The sequence below is a fragment of the Sphaerodactylus townsendi genome, linkage group LG05, assembly GCF_021028975.2.
Source record: "Sphaerodactylus townsendi isolate TG3544 linkage group LG05, MPM_Stown_v2.3, whole genome shotgun sequence".
Taxonomy (NCBI): Eukaryota; Metazoa; Chordata; class Lepidosauria; order Squamata; family Sphaerodactylidae; genus Sphaerodactylus; species Sphaerodactylus townsendi.
Genome location: NC_059429.1, coordinates 20,403,926 through 20,431,416, shown reverse-complemented (window position 1 = coordinate 20,431,416; position 27,491 = coordinate 20,403,926). Strand labels below are relative to the sequence as shown.

The window sequence follows — 27,491 nt, the reverse complement described above, 5'->3', positions numbered from 1 at the left end:
CGCTCGCGCCCAACGGCCACCGCCATTTTCTGCCTCCTTCTTTCCCGCCCGCCCACTTGCCCGAGTGCCGGGCGGATTGAATGAGCGGCCGTTCGTCGCCGCCGCCGCTACAGCCGCCGCCATGTCGGCCACCCCTCGCAGCTCCAGCCTCCCGCCCGGCTCTTCGACGCCGCTCTCCCCGACGCGCATCTCGCGGCTGCAGGAGAAGGAAGAGCTGAGGCAACTCAATGACCGCCTGGCCCACTACATCGAGCGCGTGCGCGCCCTCGAGTTCGAGAACGACCGCCTGCTGCTGCGCGTCTCCGAAAAGGAGGAGGTGGTCACGCGCGAGGTGGGTGCACGCCGGGGTCTACCTCGCAGGGCTGTCGAGGCGCTAGTCCTCAAGACGGCGAGTGGGGGAGCCGTGCCAGAAGGAGCAGCTGAGAAATCCCCTCCCCCGATTCTCCATGTGCGCTGATAGCTTTTTTTGCTGAGGAACTGCAATCCTTTGTCAGTAGGTAGACTGCCCCTGCACGTGGAGGCTCGCATGGTGATGGAATTTAATGGCGGCTCCCATTGGTAACTACAGATCAGTGCGGGTGGGGGGTTGCCTCTGAACATGGAAGCTTTTATGGAGCAGGGGTTCGCTGCCAGGTTCCTTCCTGGGGTTGGGAGGTCTCTCTCAACTAGGTCTGCTTTTGCAGGAACTCCTCTGGGAGTCTTGCTGACCTCCTGCTCTGATATGAATGGGTATTCTTGGTCTGATCCAGCAAGGGCTGCTCTTATATGTTCTTACTCTGTGTTTGGGGCCCCTTCCGCACATGCAGGCTAGTGCACTTTCAATGCACTTTGAACAAAATCCACTTGCAAACAATTGTGAATCTGGATGCAAAGTGAATTATTCCAGATGTGCGGAAGGAGCCTGGGGGTCTACTCAAACTCTGGAGGAGGAGAATTTGAGAAACCCCCAGTCCAGTTCGTAGGCTTCTGAGAGCTGTCCCTTGAATGAGTCTGGGTTGTAAGAATCTGAAAGGCGGGAAAAGCACAGGGAAAAGCACAGCAGCGTCGCACTGGTATTTGCTGTTGCTGTCTTCTTTGCCCCGCTTGGTATATTGTGCTCTACTTATGTAAAGTTGTGCCTGCGAGTGAACAGTAAATGTACAGCCTGGTGAACATTTGCAGTTGGGACAAAAGGCCGTTCTTTCCACCTCCCTGAAAACGAGGGGATTAGGGTGGGGCTCCTTTGTTCGAAAAAACAAGGATCTCCACCCTGCACCCCCCCCCCAGCACATTATGTAAGAGGCTGATATGCTAACTTGCTCAGGTATTTTCTGTGCCTCTCCACCATGTCTGGGATAAGTGCCAGATGTAGTAGGCTGGGGCCAGGATCCTGACATAGAGCTGTAGTAATCCTGTGCTCACGCATATATAAGACTTTGGGATGTTTCGTTGAAGGGTGTGTTTGAGCGAATGAGGCAGAAGCACGGCTGTGCATGCCTGTCTTTAATTGGGCCACCTACCTGGAATCCTTATTTCTCAGCAGTAGATACAAGCTGGAGAGATACAAGCTGGTGTAATGGTTAAGGTGTTGGACCAGGACCCGGAATACCAGGTTCAGTTCTGCACTCATGCCATGAAAGCTAGCTGGGTAAACTTGAGCCAGTCACACACTCTCAGCCCTGACCCTGGCTAGTATTTGGATGGGAGACCTCCAAGGAATACCAGGGGTGTGATGTGAAGGCAGACAATGGCAAACCTCCCCTCAATATCTCTTGCCTTGAAAACCCCTTCTGGGTTGCCATAAGTTGATGGCAGATAGCCCCCAGGCTGATCAAGGTGCATTTCTCGCATATAACCCATAGCCACTTCCCAAGACTCCTGGGAAGTTGGCCTGACTCTTCCGTTCTATGCCATCTCCTGCAGCATCACTACGAGGTCTGTGGAGAGTCCCAAGATTTTTCCTGAGCTGTCAAATTTATTTATTTGTTTGGCTGCAGTTCAGTAGCAGGGCACGTCATCAGTTGGGATCCCCCCCTCCACTAATAGCATAAGACTCCCAGACTATGTAGCATGCACCCATTGACTTTAATTTCAGTTCCGTTTAGAAATACCCTAAGCGGTTAAGCCTTTTTTGAACTGGTGTGTGCATGTGTTTTTCCTTTTCATTGTACCTGGTTGCCTGTAAGCAGAGGCACACGCAGTTCCTCTGAAACGAAGCAGTCCCGTTTCAGTGTCATGGTCTGAAGCAAATGTCATAGCAGTTCTTTGGAAAAAGTGACATTATTGTGAACTCCAGGGCCCTTTTTGTGGGGAGGGGGTTTGTATCTTGACCTCAGACTTCAGTTAGGTTCCATCGATTTCTGTGAAATTAATTTCCTAGGCTCTATGCAATAAGGTGGCTAAAATGCCATTTTAGAATGTTTAGTAATAGTTTTTGGAATAGCTGTGTCTTGGGTGGAGTTCTGCAAAGCACCCAAGGGTGTGTCTGTATTAGAGTCTTCTCTGCCAGACTCACAAGCTTAGTGCTGTAAAGGCACTTTATCCTTCGTGCAGATCTTTGGAGATGCATAAGTTATGACTAATCTGGCCCTCATTTGTCTCTGGTTGCCTGAGTCTGGTAGAATGAATGGAGTTTGGCCCTTAGCCAGCCAGTCTGTGGTGCTCCCTGGTGTAAAGACTTCGCGGTTTGTTTGAAAATCTGAAATGACCGTTATCTCCAAGAACTGGTTATTAGGAAGGGCGTGGAGCAGAATTTTCTGCTCTGGGGTTGAGCTGGCTGCCCAATCCCGTGCGTTTCCCATCCATAGGCCCATTTCTTGGGGGTTGTCCTTACTGTCAAATGGAGCAAGGGCCGCCTGCATTGAAACGAGGACTTATAAAAAGTCTTATAAAAGTGGCGACCAGGAGCAGAAATTCTACTTGTGCTACCAAGTTGTGGGGAACTTTCTAGGAAGGGATAGCTGGGTTTTGGCCATTTAAAGCAAGTGTTTTTGAGTAAATTGCTAATCGAGCAAGGAACAGGTCCTGTGCCTCGTAGTGAGGCTTGCTTCTGGTCTTTGCAGTGCAGAAAGAAGCACAGTCGGTGTGCCGCTGGCTAAGAAGGCAGGGAGGGAGCAAAGCTGGTCGATAAAGAATTCATGAGGTGTAATTCAGAGCTCTTAGTTTACAGTTCCTGTGAGTCCAACTCTTATGGTGAGCAAAGGACAGTTTATTTTTAGTTGTAGGGACTGGCTAACAAAGTCATTAAAAACACATACACACATACTGCCTAGCAGGGGATCAGTCCAGCATTCGGTTCCCCTGCACTGCTTGGCCAGCTTATTATGGCAAACTCTCAGTGATCGGCCGGCCACCCTTGCAGGAATTTAGCTAATCCTTTCCTCCTTCAAAAAAAAGTAGGCTAAGCAAGAAGCTCATACCACATTCTGTGATGATTAATTCTGTAAGTTAATTATGCATTGTGTGAAGAACAGCCATCTCCTTCTTTCTCTAGTAGGCTTCATTCTGAGTAAAATATGTTTTCTATTAGTTCTACGGCCATTCATGATGTCATATTTGCCTGATGCTGCCATATACTGAGTCAGATCCTCTTGGTGCATCTATTCAGGCAATAGCTGACTCAGGAAGAGGTCTTTCACATCTTCTGTGACTAATAAAGGAAGCCATGATCTTTGGTTTGCAAGACCTGAGCAAGGCTGTTAATGATAGGACATTTTGGAGGTCATTAATTCACACAGTCGCAAGCACATGGTGCATGCAATCTGATCCTTCTCAGTGGAGATGCCGGGGATTGAACCTGAAACCTTCTGCATTCTAGGCAGATCTTCTATCACTGGGACATAAACGTACAATTCCTCCCCCCTCCCCCACTCTTGAACTTTTCCTCGAAGGGAAACTGCTCCCTTTGCTGGATCATTTTTGATAGCCCTTTATTGCCCCTTTTCCCTTTCTGAGGTCTAGCGCCCAACACTGTACACCGTGTACTAAATATAGGATTCGTTCCAGGCTAAATATTCCATTCACACGATGCCCTTCTGTCAACGGAAAAGAATAATGCTCTTGAAGCCTGCTGATCTCTGTGAAACATACTTATTTACAAAATGTGTACCCTGCCTTTCTGCCTTCATCACAGCCATTGTTGGGGGCGGGGGACAGGGGACCTTCAGAAGCATCATTTGAATGGCAGTTCAAGTCTGTAACAGACTTGATAGAATTGATAGAAATTATCCCACTCCTTTGGGTAGTGGAAAATAGTCTGGAGCCAACCGGTGGTCACCTACCAATGTCATTACAGGTCACTCTTATTTTATTTGGTTTCCACCTTAACTAAATTCCTGTCATCAAATTTGCTTATTTGCGATCCTCTTCAGCCAGCGTAACTCAAATAGATTTTTCCTGAGCTGTCAAATTTATTTATTTGTTTGGCTGCAGTTCAGTGGCAGTTTTCAAAGTCGTCTGCAACTTGAAACCATAGTAATTGCTTAAAATTAACACTTAAGACAATGAAACAAACCAGAAAAAGCAAATAAAACCAGTAAGCAGAAGCTACTTTCTCAAAAACCTGGTCAGGCAAGTATGTTTTTGACATTTTCTTTTCAGAGGCATGGAAAGGGCATGCCAGAACATTATCCATGTAGCACCAGGAAAGCCCCTGTTTCTGTTAGACACCACCCTTGCATCTAGAAAATATGGTAACCAGAACAGGGCTTCACTGCCAGATCTTAAAACATGGAGTGTAGGTAGAGGAGGCTGTAAGGGATGATAACCTTTACCCTGAAGCCATTTAGGGTTTCAGAAGTAGTACTTTGAATTGGCCTAGTGAAATTGCTGCAAGTTAGTTATTAACATTGCTGCGGCAGCATTTGGAACTAACTGAAGTTTCCAGCCTGTCTTGAATGACCGTTTTTATGCTCACATGGTGGGCTTTGTTTTTCAGTTTAACCCTAAGCTGAAGCACTCTTGACCACTGGGGCTATCTAGGAGCCTTTCAGAAGCCAGGCTTTTGGCTTGCGTGTGAAGCCGGTGATAGTTGTTGCCCTGATGTGCTTCCTTCCCTGTGTTCTGTCTTACACCGAATCTCATTTGTCTTTTTGTCACTCATTCATTCACCCCAGTTGGGAGAGATTCTTCCGGAGCTCTGAGCAGTCTGCTTGGGATTTCACCATCCTGAATAATTTCACGTTTTCTACAAATAGTTCCGCTTTGTCTTCCCCTTCTGACTCAGGTTCACTTATGAATTAGTCAAGCAGCATATCCGTTTCAGTCCAGCCCATTGCTCACTTCCCATCATTGTACAAAGTCCCTGGCCTCTTACTCCTTACCCACTGCTGTTTATCATTGGATCAGTTACTGCCTCATAAGAAAATCCTCTTATCTAGAGATGCTAAATTTAAGAGCTTTGATGGGGGGACCTCATCCAAAGATTTTGGTATTTTTATTTAGCGAGTGTGTTTGCTACCTATCTGGACAACGACTCTCAGCAGCACAGTGAAGTAAAAACAATACTGTAGGATGACAAAAAAATCATTTGAATTATCAATATTAAAAATAAATCAGTATTAAACATTAGTGTATCATCTGTATAATCCTAAGCAAAAAACATGCTTTTCTAAGCCCATTAACTTTAGTAGAATCAGAATGTTGTAACTCTCTGTGGGATTGCATTGTATGTTTGCTGAATTAGCCTTGCTACAATGCCTTCTCCTGTTTTAATGCTGAAGGATTTGAGCCTGCCTGCAAGCCAAGTTTTCTCTTTGTAAACGTGTCAAAGCTTATTCTTCAGTTGTTTTTAACTGTTCTTGCCTGGCAGTCAGGTCTGTACTTGCTTTTCTTATAATACTGTTTTTTTTAAAAAAAAACACACACACCTGTCATTCCATTGGCTTCCTTCTGGTCCTCTGGCAAAGGGCTTCATATTTACAGACAAGTTGCACTCTTCAGTTCAGAGGTCAGCCATTTCCAGCTTTAGCTTGCTATGAACGCTCAGGCGTGTGCCATCCTGTACCCCTGTGACTCAACGGGAAATTCTGGAATACATTTGAATGGCTATGCGTGCGGCACTCGTGTGGGAGATTGGGTCCAAAGAGAATTGGTGTTGCTTAAATTCCTGTCTTGTCTCCAGCCCCAGAGGGGAATGAGGAGGAGAATCTTGGCTTCTCTTTGGAAGTGTTGCAATATTTCCTGGAAAAATTCATGTGAAATGCCTTAGGAAAAGCCAAGTAAGGAAGCAAGACTGATGTGCTTGATTATCCAAGGACTGTCGGTGGCTTTTTCCTGATAGGAATCAGTAAAGCAACTTAGCCCTGCTTGTGGATTCAGATACACAGAGCCCTTCAAACCAGGCATCTGTTATTGTTGGTGAATTATATATTAACATCAACAGATTATTTATTTACTTCAGTTATGCCCTACTTTTCTCCCCATTGGAACCCAAGGCAACATAACGTTCTCCCTTTCTCCATTTTATGCTGACAACAGCCCTGTAAGGTAGGTAAGGCCAAGGAAGAGACTGGCCCAAGGTCATTCAATAAGCTGCTGTGTCAGAGTGGGGATTCTCTCTTGGGTCTTTCAAATCCTGATCCATCCCTCTAACCACCACATTCCCCAAGCCCAGGGGTCGGCAACCTTTACAACCCAAAGAGCCATTTGGACCCGTTTTCCATGGCCCCAAAGATCTACCAAGCTGGAGAGGCGGCTCCGTGCCGGTTCGGCCCCTCCACTCACCTTTCCTTCCAGTGCTGCTCTGTAGGGCCTGCCCAGTGCCGCCACCTCTCGTGCTGTGGGAGGTAGCGGCGCAAGGGAGGGAAACCCCCTCTACCCGACGGAGCAGGCAGCCGCATGTGGCTCTGGAGCCACAGGTTGCAGACCCCTGCCCTAGCCATTAACTTGGTGATTTTGGCTTAGCCTCTCGTCTCCCTCTCCCCATCTCTGCAGCAGGAGTCATCTCCCCATCTCTGCAGCTACTCTTGTTTTGCATGAAAGTCAACAGTGAGAGATATTTGAGAGCCCGTATGAAAATGGTTGAGCTCATCTGCTGTATCCTCTGCACCATCTGTATTGGACTGGTAAACAGTTGTGCCCTTTAGATGGGTTCTGAAAAATCTCCCCTTCAGTCATGCTCTCAGGAGTCAGGAAAGTCCCAGCGAGTCTCCCACGTACCAGATGGCGTAGTACCAGACCGGTTCTGACAGTTGATTCTTGCTTTTCCAAACCCAGGTGACTGGAATCAAGGCCCTCTATGAGTCGGAGTTGGCAGATGCCCGTCGAGTTCTGGATGAGACAGCAAGAGAGAGGGCGAAGCTTCAGATCGAAATAGGAAAACTGAGATCCGAGCTTGATGAACTCAACAAGAGGTAAGGAGGAGGAATTGGGGCGGTTTCATTTCGGAACATGGCGGTAAGCTGCTGAAGTCCTTTATAAACCAACTTCACGAAAGAGATGTGGCTTCTTTTGCGAGTCCTTTGAACTCCCCTCACATCCATCCACATCATGGGAAAACGGAACTGCTCTAGTTTTCTGGGAATGGGGGCATAGACTTTCACCTCTCAGGAAGGGGATGGAATCAGCCTCCCTCTTTTCAAAGACCAGGAGTTCATACAATCATATTTTGAATTTCAGGGCACAGAAGTGGTCATTCAACCAGAAGTCCCATCTAGTCCAAGATTTTGTTTCATACAGTGGTGAACCAGTCACTTGGAAGGCCTTCAAGAGGGCACAGTGACAGAGGCTTTTCCTGGCGATGTCCCTGCCACTGATACATAGGGCTTTACTACCTCTGGGCAGGGAGGTTCCCTTTATTCATCTTTTCTAGTAGCCATTGATAGGACCTCTTCCTTTCCATGAATCTGTCTAATCTGTGCTCCTGGCCATCGCTACAACCACTGGCAGGGATTTTCACAAGGAAATTCCTTGTTAAAAAACAAAGAATTTTATTTTGTCCATCCGCATTGCCCATCGACATATTGCCCCACCTCTGAAATCTCAGAGTTAGTCATAGATCTGTACAAAGGCATTTCAGAACAAAGTGCACCTTTTTCATCACTGTCGAACTCCGAGCTGACATTTTTATTGAATTATCCAATCCCTAGATCTCTTTCCTTATCACTGCTGGCCCATTCAGATCCCATCAGTTTATACTTAAAGTTAAGATTGTTTGATCCATGGTGCATTGCATTATCCTCAACTACCGTGGATTTCATTTGCCCCCACTCAGCCAACCGAGTAAGGTCTTCCTGGAGTTTTTCACACTTTGCTTTTGTTTTCCCTAGGTTGAATTGTTCAGCATAATTTGAAAACTTTGCCGTTAATGCTGCTCACCTCCAATTCCAGATTATTTATGGCCCTAGTTGTCCTTAAGGTATTAATCAGCTGGTGACATCTTGTTGGTAGAGCTTTACATTGAGGGCTGATTTATATTTAATTATTTGAAGGGCTTTCACTTAGAGAAGGGCAGTGAGCTGTTCTTGGCAGCAGAAGATAGGACTCACAATAATGGGTATAAATGATGGCAGAAGGGTAGACATTAGGAAAAATGCTTTGTAGAAAGACTACAGCAATGGAATGGACTGCCCAGAAAGGTAGCAAGCTCCTTCTCACTGGCAATCTTCAAGCAGCAGGACAAACACTTGACAGAGATGTTCTAGGGTGACACTGCATTGATCGGTGGGTTGGACTAGATGACCTACATAGCCCCTTCTAACTCTATGATTCTATATGAAAAATCTGAAGCTGTAAGCTAGTCTGAAGTTAAACAGAGGATCATCCTCTCTGTTCATCCATTAGTACTTTCGTTGCACACACTTGCATGTAAACGTTTCCTCAGCTTCCTTATCAATAACCCCTTTGCTAGTCCCCCATTGCTCCCTTCATATTTATGTGAAAATAGTCCTGAGCGCTGATTTCCGCTTAGGTTGTTTATGTGCAAATACGTGTTACAAAGATGAAATTGCTACGATCTCTTAAGCTTGCCTCCTTGCAAGATACAGAAGTGGGGACACCCCTTCCAAGCGGCGATACCAGGCACCAAATGAATCTTTCCATTTAGTCTGCTTCAGCCCTACTTCCTGTTCTTTTTCTAGCGCATTCGTGCTGACTGTTAGAAACCTGTACAAACGAACTACTCTCGACAGCCAGCTTGGCTTGCAGGCACTGCTCGTGACACCTTGTTTCTTTAAAGCCGAAATATGCACTTGGTCTGAACACGCAATACTTTTTTGACTCTGTGCCAGTTAGGTGTTTTTTTAATGTCAATCAGGAACTTACTTATGGTGACCTGGTGGGGTTTTCGAGGCAAGAAATGTTACGTGGTGGTTTGCCATTGCCTGCCTCCGCGTAGCGGCCCTGGTCTTTCCCGGTGCTCTCCTATCCAAATACCAACCAGGAGTGTCCATTCTTCTGAGATCTGACAAGATCAGGCTAGTCTGGGCTATCCAGGTCAAGGCATTGTTAGCATACCAAGACTTTTAATTTTGCAGACTGGTATGAAGTATGCCAAATATTCTGTCCTCTGCTTTGCAGTGTGTGGATCTGCGTGGTGCTTTTGCCAGAGGAGCTGTAGGTTCGAAAAGCTTTTTTCCTAAAATCAAATAAAAAATCTGCTGCTGGCATGTTCTCCCTATTATGCTGTATCCTTGACCTTTATCACTCAGTACTGGATTCCAGGTCCTGTATGATTGCTAAGACCTTGGCATTCTAAGCTGCTGCAAAGTTGGGTGGTATTTTCACTAAACTGAAAATCAGTCACGCTCTTTCAGCTGTGGAGTAAGTCTCAGATGCTGTTAAGTGAGGCTTTCAAATCAGGTGGGGCCAGATTGCATAGGATTTTCACAGACAACTGATCCCTCAATGATAGTCTTCCCCCCGGCCCCCCATGCCCTGGCCTCCCCCTCCCCCCACCTCTGCACTGTTGCTCGCACTATGTTTGCTTCTTTTATTTTCTCCTGTCGACCATGAATTGAAAACTCTGGGAAAATTCCACCATGGTCAGTGGCAGCTAAAACGTGGTAGTTGGTGCAGGTGCCAGGTTGCTGCGCTTAGCCCAGGAACCTCTTGGGTGGGTTCAGGTCAGTGGCCTTCCATCCGTTTGCATTGGTCACTTTCTTACTGTTCCGGATGCTCTAAAATACGATCTTCCCAGACTGTAGTCTGTCATCCTTGTCTGGTGTGATGATAACATACGTGAAAGGGAGCCCAGGAATGCTCCTGGGAAAAGGCCAGGAATGATTCCTCCCTTTGGTTTTGCATTCCTGCACATACTGAAGGTGTGCAGAGGTGGAGGTGGGGTGGCCGTTATGCATGGGCACAGATCAGCCAGCCACCGAAGGGCAGAGATATGGGGCCTCTTGGAACTATGTTAGCTCCTGCTCTTAACAGCAAGTCCTGTTATAGTTACAGGGAGATGCATCTTATATTCTAGGGGTTACTGGGATTGATAATTCCCATCAGCCCCTGCCAGCATGGTCAATTGGCCATGCTGGCAGGGGCTGATGGGAATTGTAGTCCATAACATCTGGAGTGCCAAAGGTTCGCCACCACTGTGCTATAGTGTGGGTGTACAATTTGATTATGTGACCCAGAATTTATCTGGCTTAAGCAGGCAGCACTGTGAAATATATGACAGCATCAGGACCCACCCCGTATTCTTTATCAGGGATTTGGCTGAGGGTTTGGCAACACTTAAGGCTCCAGCAGAGGAGATGAAGATCAGTAGACATATTTATAGTTATAGGGATCATGCAGCCTCAGTTTTGCCTTGTGCAAGGGAAAATTTAACCCTTCCACCTCCACTGAGTTTCTCTATTTGAAATACCACACCTTGCTTTGTTGCACTTTAAGAAGGTGTCCTTGGCATCTAGATCTTCCTTCTTTCCGCCTCATTTCCACGATAGTCATTACTGGACTGTTCTAGGTGCTCTTGTTAGCTATAGTCTGGGTCAACTGAACCCATCTCAGGGCTATAAGTGCTTCTTTATGGAGCCTGTTGCCTGAAAGAACCTTCCCCTCTGGCACTGTTGCCTGAAAGAACCTTCCCCTCCAGCTCATGAACTAAGAGCCTGTTCCCAAGCCCCGCCCTCCACGCTTTGCGTGCAGAAATGAAGCTGCTCTCAGCTAGAACTTTTTCAGTGGTGGTACCTTTATTTTGGAATGCCCTCTCCCTTTTGGTGCATACTTTAATGTTGCTCAGCAGGCCAAAGCTTCACACTTTCCAGCTATCTTGGCCCAGGGCTGCTGCCCCTTTTCAGTACCCCACTTCAGGTAGCAAGACTAAAGAGGGGTGGTGTTTTTCCAGAGATCAGACTTGGAGCATCTTTTTATGACATAAGAAACTTTAATAAATGAATAAAAGAGCATACACATTCTGCTCAAGTTATTCTGGTTAATGAGGGAACAAAGAAAAGGTGAAAACCTGCAGTCTTCTTTCCCGCACTAGGTGCTTCCAAAATAGTGTTGTTGAATATTAGGATAGGCTGGCTTTACTGGATGTGGCAATAAGTTCATCATTACCTTAGACTTGCTGGTTGGGACTGTTGTCCAACATTGCCTGCCTTGTGGACAAGATGGAGTCCCTTAGTGAAAGCTTAGTCCATCATAGTATGTTACCCTTTGAACAGCTGCCCCAAATGGAAGAGACCCATCTTCCTTGTATCCAAGGTTTTTTTGAAAGTCTCTCCCTCCTTTTTTTGGGATGACCTTCCTGTCCCAAAGGAAGAGGTTTCCTTCCATCACCTTCCATCACCTTAGTTCTCCTGTTTCTTTATGGTTTTGGACAACTTAGCTGTGTTGGTGCAAATGAGTTAGTGCCATTATCCTGGAGTGCTCTTTGTTGTATTAATATGCATCGTTTCCAATTTTCTGCCATTCTGCAGCAGACCTCCTAATATATGGACAGAGAGCAGTCACAATAACAAAAATATTGGGATAAATTATTGGGTGGGAGCGTCCCCCCCCCCCCCAAAAAAGAAAGAAAAAGGAAAGAAAATGTATTTGACTATGAGAACAGTCAGATTTGGCTGACTCATAAGTAAATCAAAACTTTGCTGACCAAACTTTGCTGACCAAACGTAGGCTGTATAACCTGATCTGCTCCAAGAGTAACTCTCCTTCCATGGCTGAGAATGGGAGAATGCACAGTAAGTCCTTCTTTCTGAGTCTTTGTGTGGGTCGATGCCTCCATGCAACAGCTGATGGCTTGAAGCTGCACTCACTAAGACCCCAAGTGGCGTTTGTTACCTCTGCACTGATGGTGAAGCTGATGCTGATGTCTCTCTTGTCGGTTTTCCTAGCTATAAAAAGAAAGATGGCGAGTGGTCCACATCTCAGGGTCGCATCAAAGAGCTTGAAGTCCTCTTCCATAGAAGCGAAGCAGAGCTCACGACCACCCTGACTGACAAGCGCAACCTGGAGGCCGAGTTGGCGGATTTGCGTTCCCAGCTGGCTAAGGTAAAACTGCTGGTGCTGGTGCAGGTTTTGGTAGTGGTGAGTGGTGTGACTCAAATGAAATGCTGGGGCGCTGGCTAGATTTGACAATGACAGTCTTAACTGGCTAGACACAGCGCTGGCGGGGAGAGAGGGTGTGTTTCCTGTTCTTTACTTGCTGGATTGTACAGTGTTGCATTTCTTCAGTCAGTAAAGGTGATACCTTTTTCCTTAATCTAAATTTGTTTAGCATAGAACCTGAGTTGGGAATGTATCCTGTAGAGCCGTGCTCCTATGCACCAGGTTTCTGCAGGACAAAAATTATCAGAACCTTCTGTTCACAGTTCCAGGAGCATTGCCATTGTCACATTTAGGTTGTTCACCAATCAGAACGGATGTTTTCTTGCAGGCTACCTTGTTGGATTTACAATGCAGAACCCAGGGGTGATTTTCAGAAACAGCACACCTAGTATATTATTTATTGTATGTAAAGCTGAGTACTTGAGATTGTGTGAAGCCATAGCATGTAGCTTTCCTACTTGAGCATTTGTGTCTCTCCTATGTCTCTTCTATAAAGGGCCAAAGCTTCAGCCATGCAAACAGCCTGACCTTGGCTGGGGTTCATAGTGGTCCTTTTCCCAGTGATTCTGTTTCAGAGTGCTCAGATGAACCCTGGGGCTCATGCTCTTGGGAGTATGTGTCTGCTAGCTCTTTCTGTGGCTTGGTTGCCTTGTTTTGGGGGGTGGAAGTGGCTAGGTTCCATCTCTGCATGGGTCAGAGTTAAGTGTGTCTTTTGATTGATCTTTCTTTCGATCCTGATTGTGCAACCTTAGAATTATTTGAAGCTATGGGATTCCTTATCTGTTCTTGTATTTTTCCCCTGGATGCTGCAACCTGTAAATTGTTGTGAACATTCTGATGCTTCCACTGGTGGCCAGTAGATGGTGCTAGTATACCTTGGATGCCTTATTTATTTAGTGAAGCTATTTTCTCTGGCATACATAGCCATTGTTTTTTCTCCATGCATTCTGTCCATATGTATTTTTACGAACAACCTTCCTCTCTTCCCCTGATTAGCAACTCACAACTAACTGTTCACATACTGACACATTATTAAAGCAAGCAAAGTAGTCTTAAGAGGTGGTATTTGGCTCTGGAAATTATTGTAATGGATTAGAGGGCTACTTGCAATGCTGGTGTGTATGCACAAGTTTCTGGAGTAATCCTAAGCAGCACTGCATTATAATAGACGTGCTATAAGGATGCTGGGACCCTGCAATCTTCAGCAATGCTTGGAGGAAGCCTGTCCTGCTGCTGTGAACCTTCTGGCAGCACTTCTGCAGAGTAGTCCAGTTTGATGACCACAGGTGCTGCATACGTTGGGTCTCTGTAAATGTTTGTGAACTCAGGTGGACTTGGATTCTTTCCCGTCTTTCAGGACATCTTCATTTATACTGAGGAAAATTGAAAGTCAACGTGCTTGCCGTAAAAAGGGGTAGATGGAAAGAGTTTTCAGGGTTGAGATTTTGGGAGATTTCCAGTAAATGAAGGCAGGCTACGATTAGCTCAGTTCTTTTACTTGAAGTTGATCCCTGCGTGGGGAAATGGTGGGCTGAGAGTCTGGAGTTGGGAGAAGCTGGAGTATATTGTTCCTTTTTCTCAACAGATCTAACAACCACTTAGCTTCATGTGATGCCCCCAAAATGCAGGTTTCTGGAGAGATTTTTCTGTCTGGGTGCGTCTGTTCTGATGCCTTTCAGCACTTGGAGAAAAGATATGTCTTCACTTAGGAGAAAAAAACTAAAACCAATTGGCTTGCTGATCTAATACTTCATGTTTCTGTGTGAGAGAGAGTATTTTTTCCTCCCCGTGTCACACAAAACTGAATCCTCCCTGCCTCTGACCTCTTCCCACCCAGTCCGAAGACGCCCACGCGGTGGCCAAGAAGCAGCTGGAGAAGGAGACGCTGATGAGGGTGGACATGGAGAATCGCTGCCAGAGCCTGCAGGAGGAGCTTGACTTCAGGAAGAGCATTTTCGATGAGGTAGGCTGATCAGCCTGGAATGCTCCTAATGCGGAAGGTCATTCCATGGCACCTTGGTAGGTGGGGATTCTGTTGTCACAAGCAGGGCATGAGGGCCCCAGTGGTGGAACCCACATTGACATGAAGGGGGGGGGGTGTAGGGGGCTGCAGGTGCAGAGAGACCAGCCTATGTTGGAAGGGGTAGGGAGAGGATTAGAGGATGCTCAAGATTCCATGCTTTCAAGTGGTGTGTGTGTGTGTGCTGTCAAGTTGCAACTAACTTCTGGCAACCCTATAAGGTTTTCAAGGGAAGGGATGTTGGGAGGTGGCTTGCAGTTGCCTTCCTCTGTGTCAAAACCCTGGTGTTCCTTGAAGGCTGCCCATCAAAGTACTAACCAAGGCCAATCCTGCTTAGCATCTGAGATCTGATAGCCTGGGGCTAGCCAAGTTAGGGATAGCTTTCAGTTTGAGGTTGAGCATTTCCAGGGCAGACAATTCAATTCTAATAGGCAAGGAAGCATGCGTTGGCATTCTAGTTTCAGAGGTGGTGCCTTGGCGGATGGGGTCAGCAGCTATTGGCTAGGCTCTGTCACCCCACCTGGTACTCGAGCCACCTTTTTCGCGCTTGTGTTTTTGAACCCCTTAATCTGGGACCTTGTCTGGCTTGACTTCATGTAGGAAGTGAGGGAGACCCAGAAGCGGCACGAGCGCCACCTGGTAGAAGTGGACAGCGGCCAAAAGTATGAGTACCAGTCCAAGATGGCCCAGGCCCTGGAGGATTTGCGCGGCCAGCACGAAGAGCAGGTCCGACTCTACAAGCTGGAGTTGGAGCAGACCTACCAGGCCAAGGTGAGTCTGCTGAGAAACTGCCCACAGAGCCTCCCTCCCAAGAGTCTGGCTGTCATCCCATTCTGTTGAAGCCAGCCTTTCAGATGTAAAACAGAGTTCTTGAGAAGTTATTGACACCATGGATGAGAAGGGCACATGCTGCTACGGTCTTGGATGGGTCCATTTGAACTGCCTGCCGGATGTGGTCTTTCCACAGAGTTTTCTCCATGCTTCAGAGATCCTCTTTCATTATTACCTCAAGCCCAGGCTGCACTTGGGAGCCCTCCCTTTTTAGGCGTCCACTACATTTGTTACGCCCTGCTTTAGAGGCTGATAATAGGCTGTTGTCGTCAGCTCTGAGGAGTGACTTGTGGTGTCCCTGTTGTTCCAGCTGGAGAATGCCAAGCTCTGCTCTGATCAAAACGACAAGGCTGCCAGTGCTGCCCGGGAGGAGCTGAAGGAGGCTCGCATGAGGATAGAGTCCCTCAGCTACCAGCTCTCTGGGCTACAAAAGCAGGTGAGGCGGAAGCAGATGAACATTTCTTTCAGCACCACTTCTTCTGCAACAACTTCCACCACCACCACCCCCAGACACACATCACTCCCCCGTTGCTTTTAACTCTGTGAGGGTGTCTGTTCCATGTTCCCCAGCTCCGTAGTAAGTCTAGAAGTAAGGAGAGGTCAGATCCTGTGCACATCTGCACCTTTTGCATAACTGACTGAAATATGTATGCTTCTGATAGTGACATGTGACCCTCATCTGTGGATACCTAAATCTGTTGATCATGACCACATGGACACTAAACAGATTTTCCTGCCACGTTAGGGTACTCAGAGCAGCTCCCGGACACTGTCGCTGCTGGGCTTAAGATGGATGGTGGGGCCTGGAGCCACGATTCAGATGGGGGGAGATGGGATCCCCCCTGTAATCCTTGCAGGCTTCCTCAGATATAAGTGCAGTCCTCATGACCCAGCTGTACCCCCACATTGTTTATTTTGGGGCGAGAGTCTTAGACTGTACTGCTAAGCTTCTGTATTGGCATTTTGCTGCTAATGTTGATGGAGCATTCACAATATCCTCTTTGCACTCAATCTTACTGCTAAGGTAGCCATGCCAGTGCTCTACATCAGTCTGTGAAGTCAGAGTGTCTCCTCCCCTTATAACCCATGAAGTTCACGCTCTAACGCCTCCTTCTATAGAAACTGAGGCTAGTTCTCCCCACACCCTCCAGGACTCACACTTCCTAGACCCCAGTCTTAAGCTCCGCATTCTCTCCTTTCTCCACTTCCCCTCCTCCGGGGCAGGCTAATGTTGCCGAAGAACGGATCCGGGAGCTGGAAGAGCTGATGGCCAACGAGCGAGAGAAATTCAGGAAGATGCTGGATGCCAAGGAGAGGGAGATGACGGAAATGCGAGACCAGATGCAGCAGCAGCTCTTGGAGTACCAGGAGCTCCTGGACGTCAAGCTGGCCCTGGACATGGAGATCAGTGCTTACCGGAAGCTCCTGGAAGGAGAAGAGGAGAGGTAAGCCCCACCGAGGAATCTTTCCCGGGGGAAAGTGGGAGAGAAGTCTCCCGAGTCAGCCTGGCGAGGTTCTCTGCAGAAGGGTTTCACGGTCTATCCGTCCAACCTTGATGGCCTTATATTTTTTTGCTCAGCTTTAGCTGGAGGGAATCCCAAAGCTGAAAATGCGACCTCTAGTTGAGAGGGAACATTGCTTGATAATGCAGGTTACGACTATGCCTTGCCTTTGTGGCTTCTCAGGAAGGAGGGGGCAGCCTTCCCTCCCACCTGGTAATGGCTGCTTTAGGCAGCTGGATGCTCTTGCTGTTCCATGGGTGAAGAGATAACTTGTTCTTGAGTGAGAGAAGGCTCCTGGGCACGCATCATACTGACAGTGCTGTGGAGGTGCCTGTCCATACAGAGTCCTCCACTAAGCTAACAAGGCAAAGTCAGAAGGGTAGCTGTGTTGGCCTGCAGCAGCAAAATTAAAGTCCAGTGGTATGTTGAAAACTTAACAACACAGGTGTTATGAAAAAAGCTTTCCTGAGTCAGAGGCCACTTCGTCAGATGTGTGAACTGTTCGTCATTCATTTAAACAAAGGGGCAGGGGAATATTACAAGGAGAGGCCGTCTTGAAACAGATTCCAGTCAAGAGTAATCGGTCCATTCGGTGAGGATCATTCCCAACTCTTGATAAGATGAAGCAGGATTGACATGATGTCTGATCTGAGCGGATCTGGTTGGAGTTAGATTCGTGTGCTCTTTTGATTTGATCTTTCTTTACAGCTGCTTTCTCCTTGCAACATTCTCCCTTCTGCTCAGATGAGCCTGTTCTCCATTCCACTTATTAACAGGTCTGCCAGTACAGCTCATGGTTTTTTTAAAAAGACGAGCCAAGATTTTGTTCCAAGTGTTCAAAAGTGGAGTAAATCAGTAGCAGAGTCAAGTGATTAAAACAAAGTGGAAGCTCAGATCACATTTGAATTCTTAGGAAAGGCAACTTGGTGTTGTAGAATGGTGTCCCTTTTTTGTCTTGGGCGTTATGTAATGTTTTGGGAAAGGAGTTGGCTGTAGTGTCTGTGATGAATCTCTTGTCCTAAGCCCGGGGAACCTGCGTTTTCAGATAGCCAGGAATCATATTCCCATCATTCTACCAGCATGGCCAATTGGCCATGCTGACAGAGGCTGATGGGAATTGTAGTTCCTGAACATCTGGAGAGCCGCAGGTTCCCTACCCCTGGGCTAGGACCTAGCCCAACCAGACCCTGCCTGCTCCTGGAACTAAAGTCACGCTAAGTGTGGGCTAAAGATCCTTTCAAAAATGCATTTTGCACATGCGTCAGAAACCAGACATTGCAACCTGTGGTGGATCTCTCCCAGCAGCACTTCAGCGATGGACGGTTGTGTGTATTTCGCAGAGGTAATCCCATGCTGTCAGATCTGGTCTCCCATGTGTGACTCGATCTCTGCCTTTCCACATTAGGTTGAAGCTGTCCCCCAGCCCTCAGTCCCACATCACCGTCTCCCGGGCCACCTCCAGCAGCAGCAGCAGCACCCCCATGGGTCGCCCCTCCCGAGGGAAGCGCAAGCGGATTGAGGCGGAGGAGATTTCCCGCAGCAGCTCCAGCGGGATTGGGACCGGGAGCACCAGCAGCACTGCCAGCAGCGCCTTCCAGGTGTCCCAGCAGGCCTCGGCCAAAGGGAGCATCAGCATCGAGGACGTAGACTTGGAAGGGAAGTACGTCCAGCTGAAGAACCGCTCGGACAAGGTACGCTTGCTCAGATGAGAGCGGGAATAGAATAACTTGAGAACGGATGCCTTGCTAAAGTGTTCACTCAGTTGCCTCAGGCAAAGTGGACTCCTGGGAGTCTGTCTGAGCACAGTCATTTGTGAAGTACTTACCTGTACTAGGTCACCTTCCGCTGCTGAGAGATTCCTTTTTGTGTTGTTTCTTCTTCGTCAGGACCAGTCTCTTGGCAACTGGAGACTGAAGAGAAGGATTGGAGATGGCGAAGAGATTGCTTACAAGTTTACTCCAAAGTATGTCCTCAGGGCTGGGCAGACTGTCACGGTAAGCCATCCCTCTTTGAGACTCGCTATTGGTATGTGTTGATTTGAGCTTGTTTGTGATCATGAAGGAAGGTGTATGTGTGTGTGTTAAGGACTCTGACCAACGGATAGTGCTGTGTTAGGTCAGCAGGGATATTTTTGTCACGATCACGCCCATGCCAGTCTCCCTAGCCCAGGGGCCTGCAACCTGTGGCTCCGGAGCCGCATGTGGCTCTTTTGGCCTTGTACTGCAGCTCCACGTGGCCTGGAGGTCAGAGGGTGGCGTGGGCATGTCCCTCCAGAGCAGCGGTGGAAGGAAAGGTTGAGTGGAATCAGAGGCAGCTCCATACGTGAGAGTGCCGCTTTTCGCGTCCCCTCCACTCACCTTTCCTTCCAGCACTGCTCTGGAGGGACACGCCCACACTGCCCTCCAACCCCTGGAGGTCAGAAGATAGCATGGGCGTGTCCCTCCAGAGCAGCCGCCATCCCCCCTCTGTCCTACAGAGCAGCCAGCTGCCTGCTTTGTCGGGTAGAGGGGTTTCCCTGCCCGGTGCTTTCGCCTTCCAGCACTGGAAGGAAAGGTGAGTGGAGGGGCTGAACTGGAGGCAGTTCCGTGCGGAGCCACCTCTCCGGCTCGGTAGATCTTTGGGGCCGTGGAAAATGGGTCCAAATGGCTCTTTGGGTGGTAAAGGCTGCCGACCCCTGCCCTAGCGCTTGTATGCACAACATAGCAGGAACCTCTTTATGTAGTGCTGGGTTGTTCCTGTGCAGCTCCACTTAATCTACAGCGGTCTCAGTAGGAAGCCCAATCCTTGCCTTGCCTTCAGGCCAGGGGAAGTGTATAGCGTTTGCACCCCGCAGTTGCGAGAGGCTACAGCAATACCATGTTTGGTATTCCAGCTTGAGCTGCTCCCCCTTTCGTTGTGGAGAGGTGGCCTGGGCTGGGGTGATGTTACAGTGAAGCCAGGTCTTTGCATTCTGGAAAACTGGGAAAAGAATGCCCTCTGTGAACCCTCTCTGAAGATGACTATCTTGTCCCTTTTCTAGATCTGGGCTGCTGATGCTGGAGTGGCCCACAGTCCGCCATCGGTCCTTGTGTGGAAGAGCCAGGGGAGCTGGGGCACTGGAGCCAACATCCGCACTTACCTGGTGAACTCTGATGGAGAGGTAGGTGGCTGTGGAGCAGCAACCTGAGAGCAAAATGGGGAGTGGATGCAACACAGTTGCTGGCCGGTATGTTGGTATGTCAGGTCTGCGACCTCATTCAACAACAGACTCTGGATTTTGTAGCTCAGAAATCTTTATTGAAATGAACCGCGTGCACCTGGCTTTGCTAAAGCCAGTTCTCACTCTTTGCACACCTGACCTCCGCTTTGTCCCCTCGAATGCCCACACCCCAAGGCCGTTGGAGAGATAGAGGGCCACCTGCCCACCCCCCTTCCTGGGAAGACGCCAGAGAGGCTTCTAATTATCTGCAGTTGGCAGCATGGGAAAAGGAGAGAAGGAAAGAAACAACCCTTAACCCAAAGAGGTGTAACGAGAGAGCAAACATTAAGCAAACACAGACACTCTGACATGGTATTTGTATGTCTCTTAATGGAAACAGGAGTGGATCCCTGTGTCCTTAAAACTGCTTCATAACTAGGCCTGTGATTAATTTTTCTCTGTCCTGCAAGTCTGCAGATTTTGCTTGAGGTCCTTTGGCTGCAGAATCTTGGGATTGCTGGTGCAGAAGCCACTTCAGGGAGGGCAAAGCAGGGTGCAGACGTGGAAGTCGGGGGGTGGAGAGAGATTTGAAGGGGAAGGTGAAATGATCGTGGAGTGGGGGGTGAGAATCTAAATCAGTCGGTCGTTTCTGACCCCTGCACAGCTCACTAATTTAAAGCGCGTGTCTTGTTCTGAAAGCCATCGAATTCCACTGCTATTTCTGGAACAATGGAGAAAGTTTTCTGGTTGAATCCGAGCCTCCTGGGGGGTCTGTAATTCTGTAGGCGGCTGACACTTTGGCATGAGAGAACGAAAAACTAAATAATTCTTTTTCTGGGTCACTTACTTTCTGAGAGTCCCAATGTTTTGTGATATTGGTGCAGATTGTTGAGTTCACTTGTTACATGGCATTGCAATTTGTGTCTCTCTTTTTTCTTAGGAAGTAGCTGAAAACGGCTTGACTCAGAATTAAATACCTAAAAGTAATTAAAAGGGCCACTAAATATAAACCTCTGAGTATCAAAAAAATATGTACTTATTACAAATTAAAATCATCAACGTGTTATAGAAGGCCCATGATAGCCTGCCTTATGTATACAATATCACAATGACAGTATACAAAGGCACACTTTTTTGACCCTTAAAATCAGATGCATTTTGGCCTGCTGGCTTTCGTCAGTGGTCAAAAGTAAAACAATAATACAGTGTATTAATTCCTGGGGTACAAATTACAATTGAAACATTTTTATGATTGAGACCAGTTGTCTGTAAACAAAAACAAATAATTAGCCAATTTGATATAACACTTCAGATATACATTAAAAAGATCAATACAATTTCTGAGGAATTAGAAAGTTGTTTAAAATTGGCACCCAGGTCTTCCACACATCGTCATGTCCTCTTAAAGAGTATAATGCAATGTACCAATTGTGCCCAATTCTTACGGAGTGCAGTTTTTACATAGCATCGCAACTTGTGTCTCTCGTTCTTAGGAAGTAGCCGTGAGGAGCTTGACACAGTCCAGTGTTCTTCGGGAGAATGAGGAGGAAGAAGACGAGGCAGAGTTTGGGGAGGAAGACCTCTTCCACCAGCAGGTAGCGCAAAGGGTGTTTTGCTTTGCCCAGTCAAAAGAGTGCTCCAACCTCCAAGTTCTCTTTGTCAGATGCGGAAGGGGCAAACTATTTTTGCCGTCTTTGGGGTGACTGGGCCTCTAAACTGTTAAAAGTTTAAGGTTTCCAGAATGTCACATTTCTGTAGCTGTGAAGGCAGGAAAGAGTGGTGGTCTCTCCCCCCCCCCCTTTAACAAAGGAAGCTGGTTTTGCAGTAATGAGCATTGCAAATTTCTCACTTAATAGTTGGTATTACCTTTTTCGCCTCTGCTATGTGGCGCCTTCCTGTGTCTCTCAGTCCTGGACCGTATGTGAGAAATTCAGGGCAGGGTTCTTTGCTACGTCCACGTAGCCTCTGGCTGCAGATTCCCGCAGGACTTTTGCCTGATGTGAACTTCCTTAAGCTGAGCACAGCCAAACGCAGTTCTCTGCACTGAGGTTCTGGCTGAAACAGAAATGTTGGCATTTCAAGTCTGAGGAGAATCAGCAGCTGTATAGAAAGGAGCACACTGAGTCTGGCTTGCAGAGCAGGGTCTGGTTTGAGCCCTTCAGCTGAAGGGGGGTGGAGTTTACTGGGGGCTCAGGGTCTCTCCCCACACACATGCTGGAACTGCAGAATGTTGAGCAGCCCTCGGGTTCAGCTGCTACCTTTCTTATCCTTGTGAGGACTGCCTTGAGTCTCTCCTCAAGCTAGAGGAGCAGCTGGTGCTCATGGTCCCTTTTCCAAACTCAATTCCTTTTCCTTTTGTTTTAGGGGGATCCCAAAACGACCTCTAGAGGATGCGCAGTCATGTGAAAGGAAAGATCTTTGCTGTTCTTCTTCTTTCCTTTCCCCCTTTTTTTTGTTTCATTTTGTTGATTTTGTCCAGAGCCACTGAATACTATTTTTATATGTCACTAGAGTTTTGTTTTTTTTAAAGAATCGATTCTGCGGTCTTAATTTTTAAAGGAAGTGTTCATTTGGCCAGAACGGTCATGGTTTCCTGGGCTTTTTCTTCATCTCTCCCCGGTACCCCAGTGCTGCAAGATTTCCCATTTTTTAAAAAAGACCTTCGCATTTGACCTAGGAGCCAGAAGGTCCCATAAGTGCACGTTCATGCTGTCGCGACTTAACCCCAACATGGCTTCAGAATCCTTGGCAATGAATGGAGGCTTCAGCATTTCCTGCCTCCATTTGAAGGTTTCTGCACCTGCCGCTCTTGTGCTCTGTTGAGCTACGTGTACCTAAAGTGTGCAGTGTGGTCAGGCACTTTTGCTGGATTGTACCCAGGGTCTGTCGGTTTCAGCATTCCACCTCTCTAGCTGTAGCCGGCCAGATGCTGTGTGAGGAAGAGATCAACTAATGCTGCAGAATTGGAATGTTTATAAGATAAGCAGGTGGGTCTTCTTCCCTAAGGCACAGCTGTTGCTTTTTGTTGGTGCCCTCATCCTGCAACGCTGGTCGAAGATGTCTTAGTTCCTCAACAGGTAAATCCTGATACTTGTGTCTTACCCAGAAGGACATGCTTGTGTGTCTAGCTCAGGCCCGAATAGATTCTCTTGACAAAAACCAACAATATATATCAATTGTTAGCTGTTGAATAACTGCTGCACTTGACCAGCCCAGCAACTTTCATGATTCTGGATACCTCCCCGCCGCCTCTGCTTCTAACCACCATGTTCCTCTAGTGCTGCCTTTGCCATTGGTGGATAAAGCAGCAGATGAATGCATGGGGAGGGGGGACACACACTGTATCCCATGGTTGTAACTGTGTCCCTTGCCCTTGCATACCGCTGCAGATGCGCACTTTGGCAGGTTTACCCGGCTGTAGGGCTACAGTTCGCTTTAAGCAGGCGCTCCCGGACTGGACGCAGATTGAATGTCTCAAAAATCATGCACCAACGTGGGTGTTGAAACATGCTTGACGTGGAATTCTCGAACGCATTTTTCCTTGCAAGAAGGGTTATGGGGACCTTCACTCTGGGCAGGTCCTCCCCATGCCCCTGAATTCACAGGGAATGCAGCTTGGAAGCGTAAGCTTTTAGACCTGTTTGTAAAATTCTGTGCATCATCTTAGCACGACAGTTAACGCTGTGCCGCTTGCAAGAAAGGAAGGAAAAACAAAGCTGGCGTTTGAAACCAAGATTTAGCGAAAAATAATCCTGCGCTGAAATTCAGTCTGCCAACGCTGACACCTGATTGTTTTTAGCTGAAAAAAATCCCACCAGGCCACTGAAGTCAGTCCCGCCAAATCTGAATCTTGCAAATTCTGATAGGAAAGACACTGAAATTCTCATCCCTGCTTTAGTTGTGTGCTCTTTAGTTGAACAAAACTGAAATCACCGTCTGTTCCTGTGGGGACGGATGGTTGAAGTTTTAATTTATTGCAGTTTACCAGTTGGCAGAAAGATCCTGAGCTTTGTGCCTGGCATCTCCCCTTTTCTTTTTGGACACTTGGCATCAAAGCTCGCTCAGGGCCGCTTCTGGTTGCTACTGCTTTTTTAAAAAAAAAAACCTTTGTGCAAAAGTCATAGCATGGGAACTGTGCTTCATGCACGTGGACATCACTCTTGGCCCAACATCCCATCATCCACTGGCTCTCGACTGCCTCTGCAGAACGGCGTGGCGGTACATCAGATCTGTGATGGTGGTTTTCAGAACACTGAAAGTCATCCTGTGATTTTTTCAGTCAGGGGTAAGCGTGCCTTGTTGAAAGGACCGTCAGAGAAGCGGGTTTCCAGAGAGCTAGTTAATTGGGCCAGTAGAACTTTTAACAGGATGTAAAACATGCAGGCAGACCAGAGGCAGTGACTTTTGCTTTATAGTGATGTAAATGGAACAGAGCCCTGCCCTGTTAATTTGACTCCCATGTGATACTGACCACGCTGCTTCTGTGTCCGGCTTGCTGCACAGTGTGGCTGAGGTAGTGGGGGGGGGGCGGGGGGGTTGGTGACGGCTGGATATTACGATCACAGAACATTTAGATCGACTAAGAATGACCTAGCTACTTCTTAAGGGCTTAGCTGCAGGGTGGGCTGGGCGGGAACGAATGTCTCTTGGAAATGACATGTTGACCTTTTATATTTTAAAAGAAGATATTGAAGGTCCCGATATGATTTCCACTCACACTTCAATGCCGCCCGATGGGTTGATGACTACCAATGTTGAATTCTGTGTTTAGATTTAGAGACTCTGATGACATTTCTTCTTTTATGAGCCATTTGTGCAAAAGATCTGGAACAAAAGTCAGTCACTTTTGTCTCTCCCATATATAATCTTCCCACTCAGCTGGAATAGTTGGCTGAAAATGTAGTTGAACATGCTTATCCTTTTAACTTAAAAATTGTGCTTCTCAGGCAAACCCAAAAACTGCTTCGCCTACCTCTTTACAGCCTGCCACAGGCCGGCACAGGGGGGAGGCTGCTTTTCCTGGGTTGTTCTTAACCATTGGCTCCCCCCTTCCTCTCTGAGCCTTATCTACTACAAGATTTATAGAGGCTTGACGTCCTTGACTCTGGCCAGTCATTCCCATGCTCCTGTGATTTTCTTAAAATTGCCCTGAAGATGTGAATGTGCCATTCAGTGCAAACATACTACTTAAAATAGGCTGAGTTAAGCAGGCAGCTGAGCAAATGCGGTCTGAGCCATTCCCCATCCCTCGAGCTGGCATCTCCAAGATGCTTGACTCTGTTTTGTGGATCTACCTCCCAAGATTATGCCCTCCCCTACTGTCTCCATCGTAATTCGTGCAGATTCTCTGTTTGAGAATGGGGAAGAGGACCTCTGGAGACATGTATATAATCTGCTGTCATTTCTTAAAGCTTTTGTTGCAGAATAGTTTTACTTTTATTGACCCTGGAGAAGTCATTAGCTGAAAAAAGGGGAAGCCACCTCATGTGGGTCTCGGGATGCTTGTAGGGCTGCTGAGACCAAGATGATTCAAGATCCAATCCAAAACTATAAAAGTGTGTCTTAGGCTGTGTGGGCCCACAGGGTGGGGTGGCCCCCTGGAATTCTGTCCCTGTAATATCTTCCCCCCTTTCTGTGTGTTGGGTCTCCATGCATTATAAGGGACAAGACTTAAATCAAGCTGAAATCAGGAGCCTTGCTCACAAGTTGTCATAAACATACGGTGCATGGACAGCATACACTTTACTTTATACATGTGCTGAGTAATTCCCATGTTCAGCACATAGCCGCAAGCCATGCATTTATGCAGGCGCTGGTCCTCAGTTTAATTTATCAGGTGAACGTGCATTGGTTCTCTCTTACAAGCTGGTGTATGCCTGTTCATTCAGGATGTATTTGGGTGCACTGCTGTCCAGCGCTTTGCATTCTTAAACCTTTTCCATTCAGAAAGCTTATGTTTGATGTTTCGTACCGTAAGATGTCTACCTGGGTTTACTGGATCCCATTACCTCTTCAGTTAAATTGCAGCTGTGCTGGCGTTTTCACTGTTGGGATCCTGCAGCTAAGCTCGCGTTCCCATGACTTTCTGAGCCAGAAGTCTCAAATTAACATTAGTTCTTCAACCCTGGCCAGGATTTGTTTCTGCCCTCCCCTCTGTTCTACCATGAACATAGCATGTCCTCCAGTGCTACTTTAAATAAAGCCAAGTGCTGCTGTCGTCCCCCAGCCCACCTCCCCAAACACACACAAACACTATAGTCTTGTAGGGGAATCACTGGGTCCATCTGAAAGCATGCAGTTTTTAAGGGCTGGTGCTGCCACGGAATGTACAGTGTATAGCTGAGAAAGAAAGGCCTTTGGCTGTGATCTGTATAGTGTTCTCCCCCTGTTTCCTTTCAAGCAGCCCACCATGCAGCGAGGTAACCTCTTCCCCTGTCTCGGCCTGCCACCAAAATAAGGGAGTAGGAGCCAATAGCTGAATAGGAAAGTGAGTCTTCTCTCCGCCTGTTTTTTTTGTTCCTTTTAATCTCAAATTTAAGTGGGCTACTTTTCTTGCCAGTACAAGACCTAAGTTGAAATAGATCCGGGGGAGGAGGGGGGACAGCAGGTTTGTTTTTGGGTGTGACCTGAGAAGCAGAATTTTCTTTGCCCTTTGAAATATGCCTAGCTTTACATCTTTTTTATGTACATTTTTTCCTATGTATGATTTACATGTAAAGGTAAAAATGCCTTGTTGAAACGTGGAAGTCTAGAGAGCACACTGCCGATCGATGCACAAAGCACCGGACTCCCGTTGGTTGAGGCTGCGCATACACAACCCCACCCCACAATTCATCTTCCTGTTGACGCCTAAGATGGAAGGTTTGTTCCACTACTGCCATATCCAGGTTCTGGGTGTGACCCATGAAGGCAACCCTTATTCACTGTAAATCCGTGTTTTGCGGGAATCCCACGCACTGTGGATGAAGGGAAATGAGTGGCAAAGCCATGCTGCTCAGACCCTCATTTTGCAAGAGAAACACAGCTTCGCTCTTGAGTTACACTAAGTTTACAAAGCAATAAGCTCTGTGGGAGGAGGAGGAAGATTGTGACACATTTTGTACTCAATCTTCTCCTGTTGCAAGTATACTTTTGTGTATATGATGCATTTTTCACTAATTTTTTTAAAAGCAAAGGCTATATTTTCACTAATTTTTTAAAAGCAAAGGCTATGGTTTGGACGCTTGCATGGCCTTTGGTTACCTTAATTCGCCATCTGAAAACATGTTGGAAAGGGCTCAGCGCCACAAAGCAAGCTGGCTACCGCACGGGTCTGTGAGAACGCGCAATCTAGACTTCTCCATTTCACCAGGGTGTTTTTTAAAAAAAAAACTTTATGAATATGCATGCCAAATGTCTTGTATTTTTAAAAAAATGATTTGTAATTTACATTTTATGACTGGAAGCCTTTTTGTACAACACACACCAATAAATGTTTTGCATTTTA

General features: G+C 47.2%; 1 protein-coding gene across 1 annotated transcript; it reads left to right on the top strand.

Moving 5' to 3' along the window:
• On the top strand, window positions 1-27,491 carry LMNB2 (lamin B2). The gene is made up of 12 exons (XM_048498514.1): window positions 1-331; window positions 7,195-7,331; window positions 12,261-12,417; window positions 14,312-14,437; window positions 15,095-15,265; window positions 15,636-15,761; window positions 16,550-16,770; window positions 18,233-18,518; window positions 18,714-18,821; window positions 19,847-19,966; window positions 21,499-21,600; window positions 22,370-27,491. Exons 1-12 carry the CDS (start codon window positions 122-124, stop codon window positions 22,409-22,411), a joined length of 1,806 nt encoding a protein of 601 aa, XP_048354471.1. The 5' UTR covers window positions 1-121; the 3' UTR covers window positions 22,412-27,491.